The following is a 16,242-nucleotide window of genomic DNA, read 5'->3' as shown; positions in this document are numbered from 1 at the left end:
AAAAAGTAGCGATGAACAAATGGATATGGTATAACACTCTTCATACCTGGTGGTCCATAGAGTAATAATCCTTTCCAAGGAGACAGAATTCCTGTAAACAGCTGGGGGTACTATGGAAGACGAAAAGTAAATCAGGGATTAAAAATGTATCATGTATAACAAAACACAAGAGATTCTAACCCCTAGCCTCACTGCTCTCAATGCATTCAGGAAACATAAGAGATTTGAAGAGAGGAGGGAAAAACGCTTCAAAACAATATAATATATACGATCATGATCCTTTGAGGTCCCTTCCAACCCCAAACATCCTGTGATACTGTGATACTATGATCTGATTACCGAGAGGAATACTGTCAATACAGTATTTGAAATGAAGTCCATTCTTCAAATGCAACTGGTTTGATATTCTCTCCTGCAAGTCATTTTCCATTGAATTAAAATAGGCCAAATCCAGCACCTCTTACGTTGCCAAAGATGCCAAAAAATAGGACCCCAAACCTATAATTTTAATACTGAAAGGCCATTTTTCTATGGGAGAGTGTGTATGGAATTGTCAGATGAAACAGGAACTGGAATAGTTCTAACATGAACTGCCTACAAAAGCAAAGAAATAGCAAGAACTTTAAAACACTGCTGTAATCACAAGGAAAATGCTAATGATCCCAACAGTATTTTACTCAAAACTTTCTAGCACCTTACCCTTATGGGGTAAACAACTGCTTCCTTGACCAGCCTTTTAGCTGCATCCAGCCCAATAATATCATTCCACTTCACGTTTGGATTATGGAGATAAATGTCCTGCAACATAAATTGCAGCCTGTTAGCAGATCTTAAGTTCTTCCATACTAGGGTTACCACCTCTGGCAAAGTAAATCAACTCAGTGAAAAAGGAATAGTGGCATTAAAGGATAAAAACTGTATTATTTAACCCTACGTACCAGGCAGCTCACAAGAGGAAAGCATGTACAGCAATCATTTCTACAGGATTGCTCCTTAGTTTCCCTATGAGCATATATGCTGCCAAATGTATATGCTGAGTGAATCTGTTTTTCAGATCAGTTTTCTGTTAGTTGGTTTTAGTAACTAATTAACATATGAAGAGCCATCATGATACGAAACTTCACCCAGCTTAATATTTTATCTCTGGTGTCGGTAAGTATTGGATGTTTAAAAAATACATAAGCAATAGGAGTGACATGTTAGTTCATATTTACCCCACAATATGCAAGATTTTATATGCTGCAAGAAAAGGTGTGAGAAGCTCCATAACAGGAGGAAAATTTTCCCTTAAGCATCTATCAAAAGATAGTCGGTAATTAGTCTATGCCCCGAAGCACTCACTAAATTAATTTCATTTAATTCATCAAACTTTGCAAATCTTCTGTGAATCTTCCCATTTGCCTTAGTAATATTTTGTGGCTTTGTGTTCCAGTGACTAATTGTTCTGCAGAAAATATCATATCCTCAGTACAAATACTTGGGATAAATCCTGCTCTCCAATGAAAACAGGCAGTCCCCAGAGACTGAAGAAAAATTATATGCTTATATCTGAGGGGAAAATCTGATTTCATACAATTAGAAAAATTATTTATATAAAGTAGGTTCCACTTTCCCTTTCTATTAACAGCAAATTAAGATGAATCAGTTTTATGATACTAAGTAGAGACTTCCATAACAGTTTCCAAATTAAATTAGATTGTGTTGTGAAATAGATACCACATGCTATTTATTTGTATTGATTTACACAGTGTTGATTACCATAGCAACTAGGAAAATACTAGCACATTTAAAAAAAACATACCATAATGAAGGCTAAAGCAACCCTATTGCTTTTTGCTAAAGTAGCAGCAAGAACAATACTATTTTAAAGGTTTACCATATATTAAAAACCAGGCAGGAATTGAAATGAATGAGAATTTTCTTACTTCAACGTTGGAAATTTCTTAAGACTTCAGTTCTAAACTGCGAATGCAAATTTGCTGATCAAGAATTTGGGACATATATAGCTATAAAAAGCAATCCAGACTTTTTAAACAAGTTGATTTTGAGTATGTGAGAGCAACGGTTGATACCATTTCTGGTACTAGAATACATATCTAGAAAGAGTCACAACACGATCAAATATTGTGATACTATGAAGCTTTTTGGATAAGTATGTAGCGGGGTTTGGTAGATGATGCATGTGAAGCATTTACCTGCTTACATGCCTTGAATGGAACCGAGCCCATAAAGTTGAATTGAGGTTTTCCCCACCATTTTATCACAGTTAGATACTAGTTGGTGTTAGCTAATATATTTAAATTTCTCTTTTCAATGAATCATTGTACATTTTCTGTAGCAAAAAGAACAAAAGGAAAAGCTATGACAGTCTTGTGGGTACAGGATGATTAGATTACACATTCCCTCTTAGAAAGGAATGGTCTTAATTACTTCCTCCCATTGTGTATTGGAAAGAAACATCATGACATGTAAAGAAATGACTGGCTGGGAGTTGCATAATAAGAAAAATAGCTTGTACATCCAAGAACAAGCCCCATCAGTGACAGTAAAAAGAAACAAACAGCATTCTCAGATAACAAAGAGAGCCAAGATCTCCATACAACTGAAACAGAGATCCGATCTTACTTTGCTTACAACAGTTGCAAGTTCTCTCATCTCACCAGTCATGCCAATAAAAGCACTAAGGGGTTTCAATAATCGTTCCTAAAAAAGACAAACATAAATTCTTGTCAGGCTTCAATGATTTTTAAACAGATGAACTATGAAATAGTTCCAAAAAAAGCTGGTACACCATAATAATATAAACTTTAAGAGCTATAAAAATAATAAATAAGATTTTGCGGTAACTCTTCATGTAACAGAATCCAATCTTCAATTAATATTGAAATGAGTAGGTCTCTTATTGCATAAGTAGTCCTAAACACAGATTAAGAGGAGTGAAAAATATAACTGTGGGTCACTGCATTGTCACATTTTCTGGTTTGAAAGTCTCTTCAAGTGTCGCAACTCTGCTCTTGTCTCAGCTGAAATGAAGGCTAAATAACATATGGAATTCAAACGAAGCAGAATTTCACCCTCAGAAGTTCTGTGAGTTTCTGCAATTTATTTTTTTTTGTGTGAATCATGAGGTATAATTCATATTTGTTGCCTGCTTTCCTGTTCAAAAACATCTATAAACAAATTAGACCAATACAGTGTATGACTGTCTATTGAAGAAGGAAATATGCCACTCAGAAATCTAAGCTCTTTTTTAGCAGTTGGGAACAAAGGCAAGATTCTTGCGGTATTTTATTTTGTTCCTGGTTATGTAAAACCAATGTTCCTTTTCACTGGATGGAAATAAGAACAGAAGCACTTACGGATGGATCTGGATCATAATTAAGGCTGTTCAAGGCTATTCCATTAGATGATACTTTGAGAGTATCCTGAATTATCCCATGGTAGTCAATTACTTGGCCCTAGAGGAGAAAAAAATGTTGCGATAAGCTTTAGTTTGAAATGCTATGTACTGCAAGCAGAGCTTCCTATGCAAAGAATTACTGCCCAAATCATAAAATTGACCCTTCAGCTGATTACATAGGAACAATTTATACAAAAATAGACACAAAAAGCTTGCATTTGGTATTCGTGAAAAAATTCCATGTGTTTTTTCTACATATACACTTGTATCATAAATCAGATACAAGGTTTCTACCAACCTTTCTTGGGTGAGCGCTGTCTCCTCCAGATTTGTTGATTGCCGAGATGCTTAAGCCGAAGTCAGACTGCTCCAGTGTAACAGCACTGTCATTATTCTAAAGAAGAAAAGATTAAAACACATGTATTGCCAAGTAAATGAGTTGCAGATATAATTCCATATCATCCCACCTCTTCATACACACCCAGATGAACTGTATAATTTCATGGAAAAGCTAATTTTTTTTAAAGAGTGAGAGAACTGGTCAGAAATGAGATCCACCCTAGGCAGGAATATGGACAAGGACTTAAAAAAAGAAGAGAGACTCTCCTTCACACAGTTCCTCAAAAGCTATACCAGACACAGCGCTTGCTCACCAACCTGCTGTTCCTGATCCCTCCTCTGTAAGGGGTGGTAATAAAGCCATTTTCACAGCCATCTTAACAAAATAAGACTTGCAAAACTGAAAATTACAGTGCCAAATGACTCTCTCAATCTCAAACACCTTATGCACTGTGAAGATGCTTACAACTGACACCAGACTTTCTACTCCGTTTGTTTGTCTGGCTTTCTGGCACTAAAGGATAAATCTACTGGTGTTAATGGGAAAACCGGTTGCTTTCTATATACGTTGGATTATATGACACCTTTTCCTCTAATTTTTGCCTGTGACTTGCTCCTCAACTCACAGCCATAAAGCATATTCTCCTGAAGTTTTGCATCCTCAAATTGCATAATTAGTAAAAACCATTAGTTACACAATTACTAATTGTGTAACTTGCATTTTGTTGCTGCCTATAGCCTCTCAAAATAAAAAGCCACATTTATTTCAACTGTAACTCTGCCAAGGTAAAACATGTCTAAACCTGTTTGGGGCTCTCCTTGGTGGATGATTTTAATTCTGTTGTAGTCCCAGGTGAAGTTTTGGACGATGGTCGTTGCACCGTCTGATGTTTGAGCCTTGGGAGATTCTGAGAAGAGCTTGCTGCCCTGGAATTTAAAAAAAATATATATACTGAAAGGCTTCCACAACTTTTTGCCTTCAAAATACCAAAACATTAAAAGGCAGAGTTTTCCAATAAAGCACTTTTGGGGTTACTTTGTTGCCACTGGAGTTAAAGTACGAGTTTCAATCACAGCAAAATTCAGTGCTTACTGCTTTCAAACACACCACCTTAGAAACTTTGTAAATCGTTTCCGTCTCTCTTTGGGAAATAAGTCTTTATTTTCCTCTAAAAGGTACAGAAAAATACATCACACAGTCAGTAGCATGATTCTAGGCTTTAGTATTCCTATGGTATCAAAATATTATTTTAAACATATGGTATATTGCTTTTAGAGGAAAATTTTCTGCCCAGAAAAAAAGAAAACCCACACACTTCTCTTACCTTCTTGGTCTTCCTCCAGTTCTCAGCTGTTGTTTATTTTGCACTGTGGCAAAATTAATATCAAAATGGAAATTAATTAAAAATTTTTAAAATAGCAACTTGATTTTTTTTTCCCCTTCAAACATATATTTGAACACACATTAGTGACCTTGGAAATAACAACGTATAAACAGGAATAAAATGATTATAAGCAATGCAAGCTCGCAAAAACCTTCTGAAAACAAATGGATATTGGAGAGAATAGTTTGGCTTCATGCTTGTTAAATTTAAGGCTCATTCAGTCTTTGGTTTCTTGGCTTACGTTTTGAAACCAGTATCATTCTCACAGTAAAATGGACACTACCAGAAATTAGATCAAGCACAATAAACTAATTTAATAAATTGCACAGGATGCTTATTTAATGCCAATAATTTTTTCATTGCTGAACTGGGAAATAAGAATTTACTTCACTCTTATTAATAATAATTTTATCATGTTCAACATACCAAGACAGCCTAAATGTCACATCGCAATCGTGGTTACCGAACTATATTATTTTTTGCACTTATATAATTTGAAACAATTTCTGTCAAAGAAAAGCACTTTTTTTGCACAAAATGTCAAACTCACAAAGCCCAGATGTGAACTCATAAAGCTCAGAGCTTGTACCACACTAGCAGGTTTCTCTGAAAACATGACCTACCCCAAAATAAGCCTTACCATGATTTTTCAGGTTTCTTGTGAATGCTTGAAATATAAGCACTACTCCAAAAATAATCCCTAGTTATAGTTCATTAAAAAGTCAATTTAAATAGTTTCCAGGCAGCTATACATGTAAAAAAGTAATAAGTTTTGGAGCAAAAATTAATATAAGACCCAGACTTATTTTTGGGAAAACAGGATAGTTGTTTGAAAATATATTAGTGTTCTTTGTGCAATGCTCTTACACACAGATTCTCGTACATTTACATAAAATACTTCCCAAAAAGCTGTATCACTGAGAAAGTGGGGGAACACTGTGTACTTGGAGGCAGCAGAGCCCATGAGTGAACTTGTAATCCCGCAGGTACATCTAAAACCCAGAAAACTGCAAGTCAGCATGAAAATGAGTGGGTTCTGTAGGACTTGCTGAGAGTATTACAAATAATTTTGTAGGAATGAGCACCACAGTAACGGTTTTGTTTGGCCTGTGTATACCATGATCTGAGCACAGACACAATTTAATGACAGAATCAGAGGATCACAGACTGGTTGGGGTTGGAAGATCATCCAGTCCAACCCACCAGCTCAAGTAGGGTCACCAGAGCAGGTCACAAAGCATCGTGTCCAGGCGGGTTTGAATGTCTCAGAGAAGGAGACTCCATAACCTCTCTGGGCAGCCTGGGCCAGGCTCTGACACCTCAAAGGAAAGAAGTTTCTCCTCATATTCAGATGGAACCTCCTGTGCTTCGGTCTGTGCCCATTGCCCTTCACCCTGTCATTGGGCACCACTGAACAGAGTCTGGTCCATCCTCTTGACACCCACCCTGGAGATATTTATCAACATTGATGAGATCCCTCTCAGCTTCTCTTCTCCAGCTGAACAGCCCCAGCTCTCTCAGTGTCTCCTCATTAGAAAGATGCTCCAAGCCCCTCAGCATCTTTGTGTCCCTCCAGTAATTCCTTGTCCTTCTTAAACTGAGGAGCCCAAAACTGGACACAGAACTGCAGATGTGGCCTCACCAGGGCAGAGCAGAGGGGGAGGAACAGCCTCCCTCCACCTGCTGGTCACGCTTTTCCCAATGCACTCCAGGGACCATTGGCCTTCTTGGCCACAAGAGCACATTGGTGGCTCATGGTCACCCTGTTGTTCACCTGAAATCCCAGGTCCTTCCCTGCAGAGCCACTTTCCAGCAGGTCAACCCCAACCTGGACTTCTGCATGGGAGATACATGCAGGAAGGAGGCTGGTCAGGCTTCAAGGAAAAAGCACAATACCTTCCTGACAAGATGGAGACAATTCCAGGCTTGGGTATGACACAATACCCCATGTCTGAGTAGCTTTACTGACCAAAAAATGGTACTGAGAACTTGTGTCTATGAGTAGATTTTTGGGATTTTTTTTTTTTTTTAATTGTAAACAAAGCAGTAACAACTGCTTTGTAATACATTTTCCTTCTTGACTCATAACAAATCCCCTGGGTTTTGTCCTGCAAGGCTGCTCCTCTTTGTATTAGCACCCATCAATAGGTTCTAGCCATAAATCTCTCTTTCATGTAGATAATGCAGCTAGTACTGTCCTTCTACTAGTAGATTTAATACCTTTCAAAATCATTTCATCTACACAGGTAATTTTATTATATTGATATAATGCTTAATTTACCTGTGATTTCAAAGTTCCTGGCAGACATACAAAACAATGACAACTGCCCAGAGATGTTCCCTGGCTAATCAACCCCTTCTTTGATTAATATATTTTTCTTACGAGACAGATACAGATGTTGGTGTTTTCTATACCCTTCAAGCTCTTCACAACTGATTCAGATACAGTTGTTCTTATGGCTTCTATAAGTTATATTTTGTACTCAAGTATAAAATCATTCAGGCTCTCATGGCCAAAACAGACTGAGCATATTCTGATTTTCGTTATTTTGTATCATTTGTTTATACATCAGACTTTAAGTTCTTTGGAAAAAATAAACGTATTATTTGTTTGGCATTAAACATATATGTACCATACCATATATACCTTTAGTATATATGAAAATATGCAAAATAAATGGTAAATTATATGAGTGGTGATAAAGTTTTAAGCACTATCTTGGATGAGCTAAGATACAGTATTTCATTTAAGTGGTTTACTTTAATCTAAAAATTAAATAAAAAACAGAATAGACCTATCATTCTCTCCCAATGAGAAGAAAGTGAATATGTTATATATATATTATAATACTTTGGGCTTACATGGCATTTTCCAATATCAAAGCAGTTTTTCAAAGACAGAAAAATATCACCTTCTTGCACATCTACATAAAGAGAGAAGGAAGAGCAGAAAGGCTCAAAGCCCCATATCTCAATTTTTACATCCTATATGCTAGAATTATAGCTTTGTAACTGTAAGAGAGTTCAAACATTAAACCCTGACAAACACAAGAAGTGCAGTGAATGTATCAGGCAAATATACATTATAAGCTTTGAGAAACAAAAGACACATACCAGTGTCCAGGACCTTTTTGGTAATTTTAGGATACTTTTGAAATTTTACAAAGTAATAGCTTTCATATTCCATCAGAATTGTCTCAAGATCAATGTTGTCACAAACTTCAAAGCCACGTAAACTTAATTTTGTCTCCTGTTCCAAGGCATTCGCAGCATCCACATACCTAGTAATTTCAAAAAAACAAAGATCAAAAAACATAGAGTCATTATCTTACACTAATTTTTGAGAGAAAAAGCAAACACCAGCATTAGTAAGTAAAAAGTATTTTTAACTTGTCCACAAGTCCTTTTCTTACTGCTATAAAAGCATAAACTCTATTTAAAAGCCCTTTGCTGATGGTTCTAAAGCATTTTTAAATTATATAGTACATTTTTGATCCAAGAATTGAAACAATTTAGCAAAGTAAATATATATACATATATATATGCATATATATATATATATATAAAATATTATAGGATATATAATAGTAATTTACCTCTTTCTCACATCTAACCAAAGAGCCATGCTGTCCATCCACCCAACAGAGGACAGAAGAGCACATTATGGGAGGTCAGACACAAACAAACCCACAAATGTAGAGCACTATTATTTAAAAACATACCCTTCATCCATTAAATAGTGCAAAATTAGAATGAGGAGATTTTTTCGACGAGCTTCTGTTCGCATCTCATCCTGTGAATTAAGACAGAACTCTAGATCAAATGTAATATTCTCTTTATTGCTGTAAACAGCATCTAAATGTAGCCTGTGGAAACAAACAAATTAAGACAACAGCATGTAAGAACTGTAAAACAACTCACTGTTAATAAACAGAAGTAAAGTGGTTTTCAATGTCATTTTTCTTACACATTATCAGGGCTACTGGATGGGTAGAAACCTTTCCCTAGAGAAGAACAAATTACTTTGAGGGTGAAAAAATAGCTTACTTTCCCTTACTATGGTTACAGATCTCCAACATGCTCAGGATGCTGAAAATTTCAGGGTAGGACTCTTGCAAACCTCATGTCCAGCATCTCCAGGAGCTGCACCAGAAAATCTTGTGCTCCAGAAACTAGAAATCCATTTTCTGAGTGCTTGGAGAAGAGGGGATGGAAAAAAGGTCTGAGATCTGCATAACTACACTACAGAGCCCAGCTGTACAGTGTTGGCACCTCCCAGTTCATGGACTGAGATATATAAACACAAGTGAAATACAGAATACTTGAAGAATTAGTCATTTGGGACAACACTAGACTTGCCCAATTTTAACACAGAAGTGACCAAAGTCAGGTCCTGACACACAGAAATTTCAGTACAGACTCAGCCCCATGGATTTCTTCACACATGTTGGAGAACCCAAAGTCATTCACAAGGCAGCATAAAATATCTTTGCCACCATTCAGTGAAGCTACATCAGGGGAGCATAAAGTGCAACATCAAGTATAGCAAAAGGGACAGTGGAAACGGAAATCTCGTAAGATACCGGAACAAAGTCTTAGTTTGATAAAATGTGCCATAAATACTGAGTGCTTGCAGAGAAACCCCAAAATTTTAGGATTGTAACAGAAGTTGTTACCAGGAAAGCTCTACAAATCAGCATATTGACTCTGCTCTGCCTCATTGGGATGTGAAGCTGGAATGACAGGAGAAGCGGGTATGGCCAAAGGCACATTTAGGCAAATAAATTAGTTGCTTTCTCTTTCAGGATGCTGACATTTGGCGTTATTTATGAGGATCCAGCGTGAGTATGAAAGACTGGTACTTATTCAGACGATGAGGAAAAAGCAGTAGCTTCTATTGCTTGCATAGCTTGTAGATATTCCTGATTACCTTGCACAGTGATGCATTTACAGACTCCTACTTTTATCCCCAGTTTTCCTCTCTTCTATGCTGATCAACCACTGCCTGCATCTGTCCCCAAGAAAAAGCCCAGCCCAAGTGTTAGGGACCTGCAGGAGAAAAATGCACAAATTTTTGGTCCCATCACACTGGAAATGGAGCCCCAGCATCTGTAGCGATGACTTTTGTTGCTCTCTGCCAGTGCCCGGCACACAAAGAAGCTAAAAAATTACTACTGACCAAGGCGTAAGTTTTTAAATCCCACAAGATGCATATAAGGAAGATCTATATGGAAAGAGAATTACCCTATCCTTTCTTGGAAGGAATCATAGAACTATTTTGGTTGGAAAAGACTCTCAAGATCATTGAGTTCAACTGTTAACCCACCCCCGGCACTACCCCATGTCCCTGAGAACCTCATCTCTCTGTCTGTTCAACCCCTCCAGGGATTGTGACTCTACCACTGTCCTGGGCAGCCTGTTCCAATGCCCCACAGCCCTTTCCAGGAAGAAATCGTTCCTAATATCCAATCTAAAGTATCACTATAGCAAATTGCGGATAGTGGAGAACCATTTATTCCTACAAGCAAATGTGTTTTGGGGTGGAGCAACGCACTGTAAAACCAATGTACCTCTTCAGCGTGCTTTTCATTTACTGAATTAGACTGATCTGCTCCCTCTGCTCTGTACACAGCAGTACGTATCACATAGCACTGATACTTGAGATAAAACAATATTTGACTGCGCTATTTTCAAACTAATACCTCCCAGTGTGTTTGCCAGTCTCTAAAAAGTAGCAGGTAGGGCTGGCAGAAGATCTCCAGTGCAGCAGATATTTTCTGGGATGTTTGCTTCAGATGTGGGGCCATCTAGTGACACAACTAGGAAAAGGCTGGGGGTTGCTTTTATTTATAACAACCTCTCTCGCGTGGTGGAAGTATATTTTTATTTCACATGTTAGCAAAAAGATTGGTAGAATCTTCATTCTGGTTTTCTATAGAAAGGGAATCAAAGCATTTCCAGAAAAGGGAAGAACCAATATGCCACTTGGAGCCTTTACTGCTTTTTAGAAGTCACTCAATGTCATGACAAGAAAGGCCTTGAGGTGCTGGAGCGAGGGGAGAGAAGGGAACGGAGCTGGGGAAGGGGCTGGAGCACAAGTGTGATGGGAGCGGCTGAGGGACCTGGGGAGTTCAGCTGGAGAACAGGAGCTGAGGGGACACAGGGACACAAGGAAACGGCCTCAAGTTGCGCCAGGGGAGGTCGAGGTTGGATGTGGGGAACAATTTCTTCCCCAAAGGGCTGTGGGGCATTGGAACAGGCTGCCCAGGGCAGTGCTGGAGTCACCATCCCTGGAGGGGTGGAACAGACACATAGATGAAGTTCTCAGGGACATGGGGTAGTGATGGACTTCACAAAGTTAGATTAACAGTTGGACTTGATGATCTTAAAGGTCTTTTCCAATTCAAAATGATTCTATGATAAAATTATGCAGCCAAGATAAAATTATGCAGTTTCCAAGTCCATAAGTAAGCTGCAATACTCTTTGCTGAAGATTGGTGGCCAAATACTGGTTTTAAACATCATTTTAGGGAGGAAGAGTGTTGTGTAAATGTTTGGTAGATCAATAACTCTTGAAATAAGTAGATCAGTTCGTGAGAGGTGCTGCAACAAGATATGAACCAATTCTGAGAATGGTTATGAGCAAAGAGAAATCACTGGCACCCTAGGATGAAAGGATCTTTTCCTTCTCATTGTTTTGAGGTGCTGGTTTTTGGAAAACAGATTTTGAATCATGGACCTTTTGCCATTTCTCCAGATGATTGTAATCTTCCAAAATAGGGCTGGATGTGCAATAAAGAAGGTGGAGTCATCACTTGCTGACAGTCCCACCTGTACATTCTTCTAAACACAACTGCTCCTGCTGTTTAATGCTGAGAAAAATTAACTATTGCTTTGCCCACATATCAAAAAGCAAGAACACATCTACCTCTGAATATTTAAACACAGGATAAAAACAAAGCGAATGACACAGAAGTCAAACACATAAAGTGTTTCATGTTTGAGCATTTACAGTAATACTCTAATGAGAGGAATTGCATCTGCCTGATGGACTGGCAGGGCTTACATCAATGCCTGGAGCTTTCCTTGAAAATAATTTGTGTTCCTGTGTGTCTTCTGCTGGTGCTAATCCCTCTGCTATTTTAAATTCTAGTATAAACAGTGACATAGTGATGGGCAACATCTCAAACACTTTTAGGCAGAGACTTGCTTTGGGCAGCACAGGATAACATGTCTGAGTATTATAAGAGCAACACACTTCAACCTTAACATAGTAATGTTTTTCTTGTGTTGACCAAGAAGAAGAAAAAGTGAACCTTTACACTAAAAAAGAGCTCCACTTAGAACCACAGTATCATAGAATATCAGGTTAGAAGGGACCATGAAGATCATTGAAGACAGTTTAGATTGAGAGGTTAATTCTGCCTTTATCTTCTGTTAATAAGAATGCAAACAGCAACAGTTAATTTTGAGAAGTCAGACATCTGTCTAAAGAAAATTAACTAAGTTGATTGGCTGACAAAGACCTGCATTACATTGGATGTGAAAAACTGAACAGAGATATCAATAGCCCTAGTCCCGTTTCTGTGACGTTTACATTAAAGAAAGAAAAATTAAGGACCTTTCACGATGTAACTTACCAAATCATAAATCTTGTGAACTGGGGAAGCATGGATCATTGCTTTCTTGATGAACTCCACAAAACCACATCTCCCTGGCTTTCACCAGACTGTCTCTACCATGTACCCTTTCCAAGAGGTATTATAAATGAACCGCTGCACATGTTGGTGCCACCAGCAGCTTTAACCGTCCACTTAAACCGCTCTCTGCCCACACTGGTCTCATTTGCTGAACTCAGCTTTATTCTATAGGGACCAACCCCTACTGCAAATATGTCCAGAACATGCCTGGCATGGTGCAGACAGATATTAACACTGCCCAGGACTTCTGCTGTGCTTAGAGAGGAAATGGTAAATCTTATGCAGCATGAAAAAAAAAGGAGTACTTAGGAGTGCAAAGTTACTTAAAATTCAGATTAGCTTTATAGTGATTTAGCCTTCCCGTTTAATTAGTATTTAGAATTGCATGTTGTTTATAGCCACTGGTATTTCGATAGATGTTTAAGTGCTTAAAGTTTAATAAGCTTCCATTCTTAAAAGAACAAAAAACGTATGTAATTAAATTTGCAATTACTATAGGGGATTTTGGGGTGCATGCAATTAATAAAAGCTTAAGGCACTTAAGCGTGATCTTGTTTTAAAAACTAAATAGTTGAACACTTAACTAATTAGCTCCAACACTTATAGTGTATTTTATTTGTTTCTAGCTTCATGGAAGAGTGGTAAGTATTCCTTTCTTTGCAGCCATTTAAAATTAAACTCTATTAGAGTCATGCATCTTCAAATGCAATTGTTCGTTCAGTCATTTCCGTACCTTTTACTGAAATGCATTTACATTATAAATCAACCTAGTCTCTTGGGCAATTCCATCAAATTAATGGACCTACTGAAAGAGTAATTTAGAATCATAGAATCAAACAATAGTTTGGGTTGAAGGGACATTCAAAGCCCATCCAGTGCCATCCCTGCCATGAGCAGGGACATCTTCACCAGCTCAGGTTGCTCAGAGCCCCGTCCAGCCTGGCCTTGAATTTAACCCTATAATGTTTCACTATTATTTGACCCTATATTTCCACATGAATGTATTCAATAGAATTAAGAAAAAAGTTACAAAGTCATGGTGTGGGAAGCTTGGAAATATTAACTATATTGTCATAACACTGTGCCCTTGTGCATCCAACTGAGGCAGTTGATAATATGAGGTCAGAGGGACCTGAGAACAGGAATTCAGGCAGGAGGCAAGTGGGTAGCTCTGCAATCACACAAGGAAAGATCTTATCGTAATACACAGGCAGCGTCCCTTCCCTCTTTTTGCTTTGGGATCCCAGGACAGCTTCTACTTATGAGGTTCCTCAAGATCATGTACCAGGACAGAAAGAGCATCTGAGATGTGATGGACTTTCCCTGTTTTCTTCCACTCCACATTCCCACAGCTTTCCCTCTCCCCTTGCACAGTATACTTGCAGCCTTGCCAGGCTTTTTATAAGGCTGCTGTTCAATTACTGGCTTGCGGACAGCAATTTTTTTTTGAGAAACACAAGCAGAGAATGGAAATGGTGACTTTTAAACAATGTATAACTTGGCTGCCATTGAATAGAATTTCCCAGCACAAAGAAAAGGCGCTGCTTTACTCTCTTCTCTCTTCCAAATTATACAAGCCTGCTGCGAACAAAAGAGTTGGTGAAGTTTCTCAAGAAGGACCACAAATAGCTTTCGTAATTACAGACATACAGCAAGTTCACTGCAGAAATTAATGGCCGTCCTAGCAGTAACACTAGGAAGTATTCAAGAAGTGTTACATTTAAAATCCAAAGGCATTTTATAATTTGGGTGTGGTGTACCGAAAACAGAGACTTGATTTATCCCCAGACTGCAATGGTTACATGCTATCTTTCATTAATTAATTCTCCGATGCTAAAAGCCACTCACAGACCACTATTTTCTCCCTCTTTTAACAGGAACATTGCTGAAGCCAGGGTTTACACTGCCAACACTTCACTAATTTGAAGTTATATGTGTTATGAATACATAAAAATGAATAGACACAAAGTATGGTGAATTATTAAACAACACAATTTAAGGATGCTGAATTTACAAATTAATTAAGAATCATTAATTCCCTTTCTCATTCACAAGGATTTGCAAAGTTCAACTGCAGATTACAACAATATTGCTTTTCAAGAGTAATTTAGAGAACAAAGAAAATATTTAACAATTAAAAACAGTGACAGGCCTCACAAAACAAATTTATTTTATTATAAGACTACACTGGGTAGTTGCAAACAGCCACAATATTGTATAGCATATAGGAATTTATTTTTCCCAAAACTGGTAGAAAATAATAACCTCCACTCTACAGAACAAATTAATGGAAAAATGCAACACAGACAAGGACAAAGCTGGGGAACCAGTAATTACAGTAATTATTTAGTGCTACATAGTGAAGATGTAGCAGTGTAACTTTTCGATACTGCATCAGAATACTGGAATTCAGATAACAGAAATTAAGCTTCTAGGATCACTCCACTGAAGTCAAGAAGTTTAGAGCAAGAATTTAAAAAAAATCCTCTTGGCAGCTTCAGGTTGTTCCTTAATCACTGACTGGCTTAAACAAAGCAGGTTCCAAACTTCTGCGCCTCTGGGGAATATGAACATGTCCTTCTACTTTGTAACCCAAATATAAAATCTGATCTTCACGTCCATCCTGCCAAAAAGCTGTGGAGAAATCAGGTTATAAAGCTGTTCAGGTCTCCGGCTGCAGGGAGTGCCAGAGCCTGCTGCTGCCGGGGGAGGGAGGCCAGCACTGCACCTGTGTGAGGTGTGAGCAGGTGCAAGACCTGCTCGACATGGTTGTGAAACTTAAGGAGGAGGCTGAGATGCTGAGGACCATCAGGGAGTGCGAAAGGGAGATCGACTGCTGGAGTAACGTCCTGATGTGCCAGTCGGAAAGGTCCCGGGGAGGTACACCCCAAAAGGAGATGGACCTCCTGCCCTCTCGGACAGAGGCAGAAGTCCTGAGACAGCCCCACCCTTGTTGCTGTCGGGCAGAGGTAGGAGACCTAAAAGACGACGAGGGTTGGAAGCGTATTCCAGTGTCACGGGCAGCCCCCCTCCCTGCCTACTTTGCCTCCCCAGGTGCCCCTCCGTAATAGGTTTGAGGCCCTGGATCTTGAAGAAGAGGTAGGTGAGGAGGTGGTGCCAAGCCTGCCTACAAGATCACAAAGGAAGAGGCAGTTGACTTCACAACTTAAGACTGCCTCTGATAAGAAAGAAAGGTGACTGTAATTGGAGTCCTGCATCTGGGCAGGAACAGCCCCAGGTTCCAGTATAGGTTGGGAAATTACATATTATAGACCAGTGTAGGGTAAAGGGACCTGGGGGTCCTGGTGGACAACTGGATGATCATGAGCCAGCACTGGGCCCTTGTGGCCAGGAAGGCCAATGGTATCCTGGGGTGTATTACAAGGGGTGTGGTTAGTAGATCGAGAGAGGTCCTCCT

The 16,242-nt window shown here is 38.7% G+C and overlaps 1 protein-coding gene across 1 annotated transcript in view; it reads right to left on the bottom strand.

Annotated features, from left to right (window-relative positions):
- Nucleotides 1–16,242, bottom strand: part of KATNAL2 (katanin catalytic subunit A1 like 2) — a gene marked incomplete at both ends in the record, with an annotated part of 33,212 nt that overhangs the window by 14,421 nt on the left and 2,549 nt on the right. The window contains 9 exons of the mRNA XM_080361973.1: nucleotides 47–110; nucleotides 700–798; nucleotides 2,626–2,703; nucleotides 3,360–3,458; nucleotides 3,699–3,794; nucleotides 4,543–4,666; nucleotides 5,065–5,107; nucleotides 8,239–8,405; nucleotides 8,847–8,917. Coding sequence (XP_080218099.1) covers nucleotides 47–110; nucleotides 700–798; nucleotides 2,626–2,703; nucleotides 3,360–3,458; nucleotides 3,699–3,794; nucleotides 4,543–4,666; nucleotides 5,065–5,107; nucleotides 8,239–8,405; nucleotides 8,847–8,917 — 841 coding nt within the window. The remainder of the gene's footprint in view (nucleotides 1–46; nucleotides 111–699; nucleotides 799–2,625; nucleotides 2,704–3,359; nucleotides 3,459–3,698; nucleotides 3,795–4,542; nucleotides 4,667–5,064; nucleotides 5,108–8,238; nucleotides 8,406–8,846; nucleotides 8,918–16,242) is intronic.

This window comes from Nesoenas mayeri, assembly GCF_963082525.1.
Source record: "Nesoenas mayeri genome assembly, chromosome: Z".
NCBI classification, from domain to species: domain Eukaryota; kingdom Metazoa; phylum Chordata; class Aves; order Columbiformes; family Columbidae; genus Nesoenas; species Nesoenas mayeri.
This window is presented reverse-complemented; position numbering and strand designations above follow the sequence as displayed.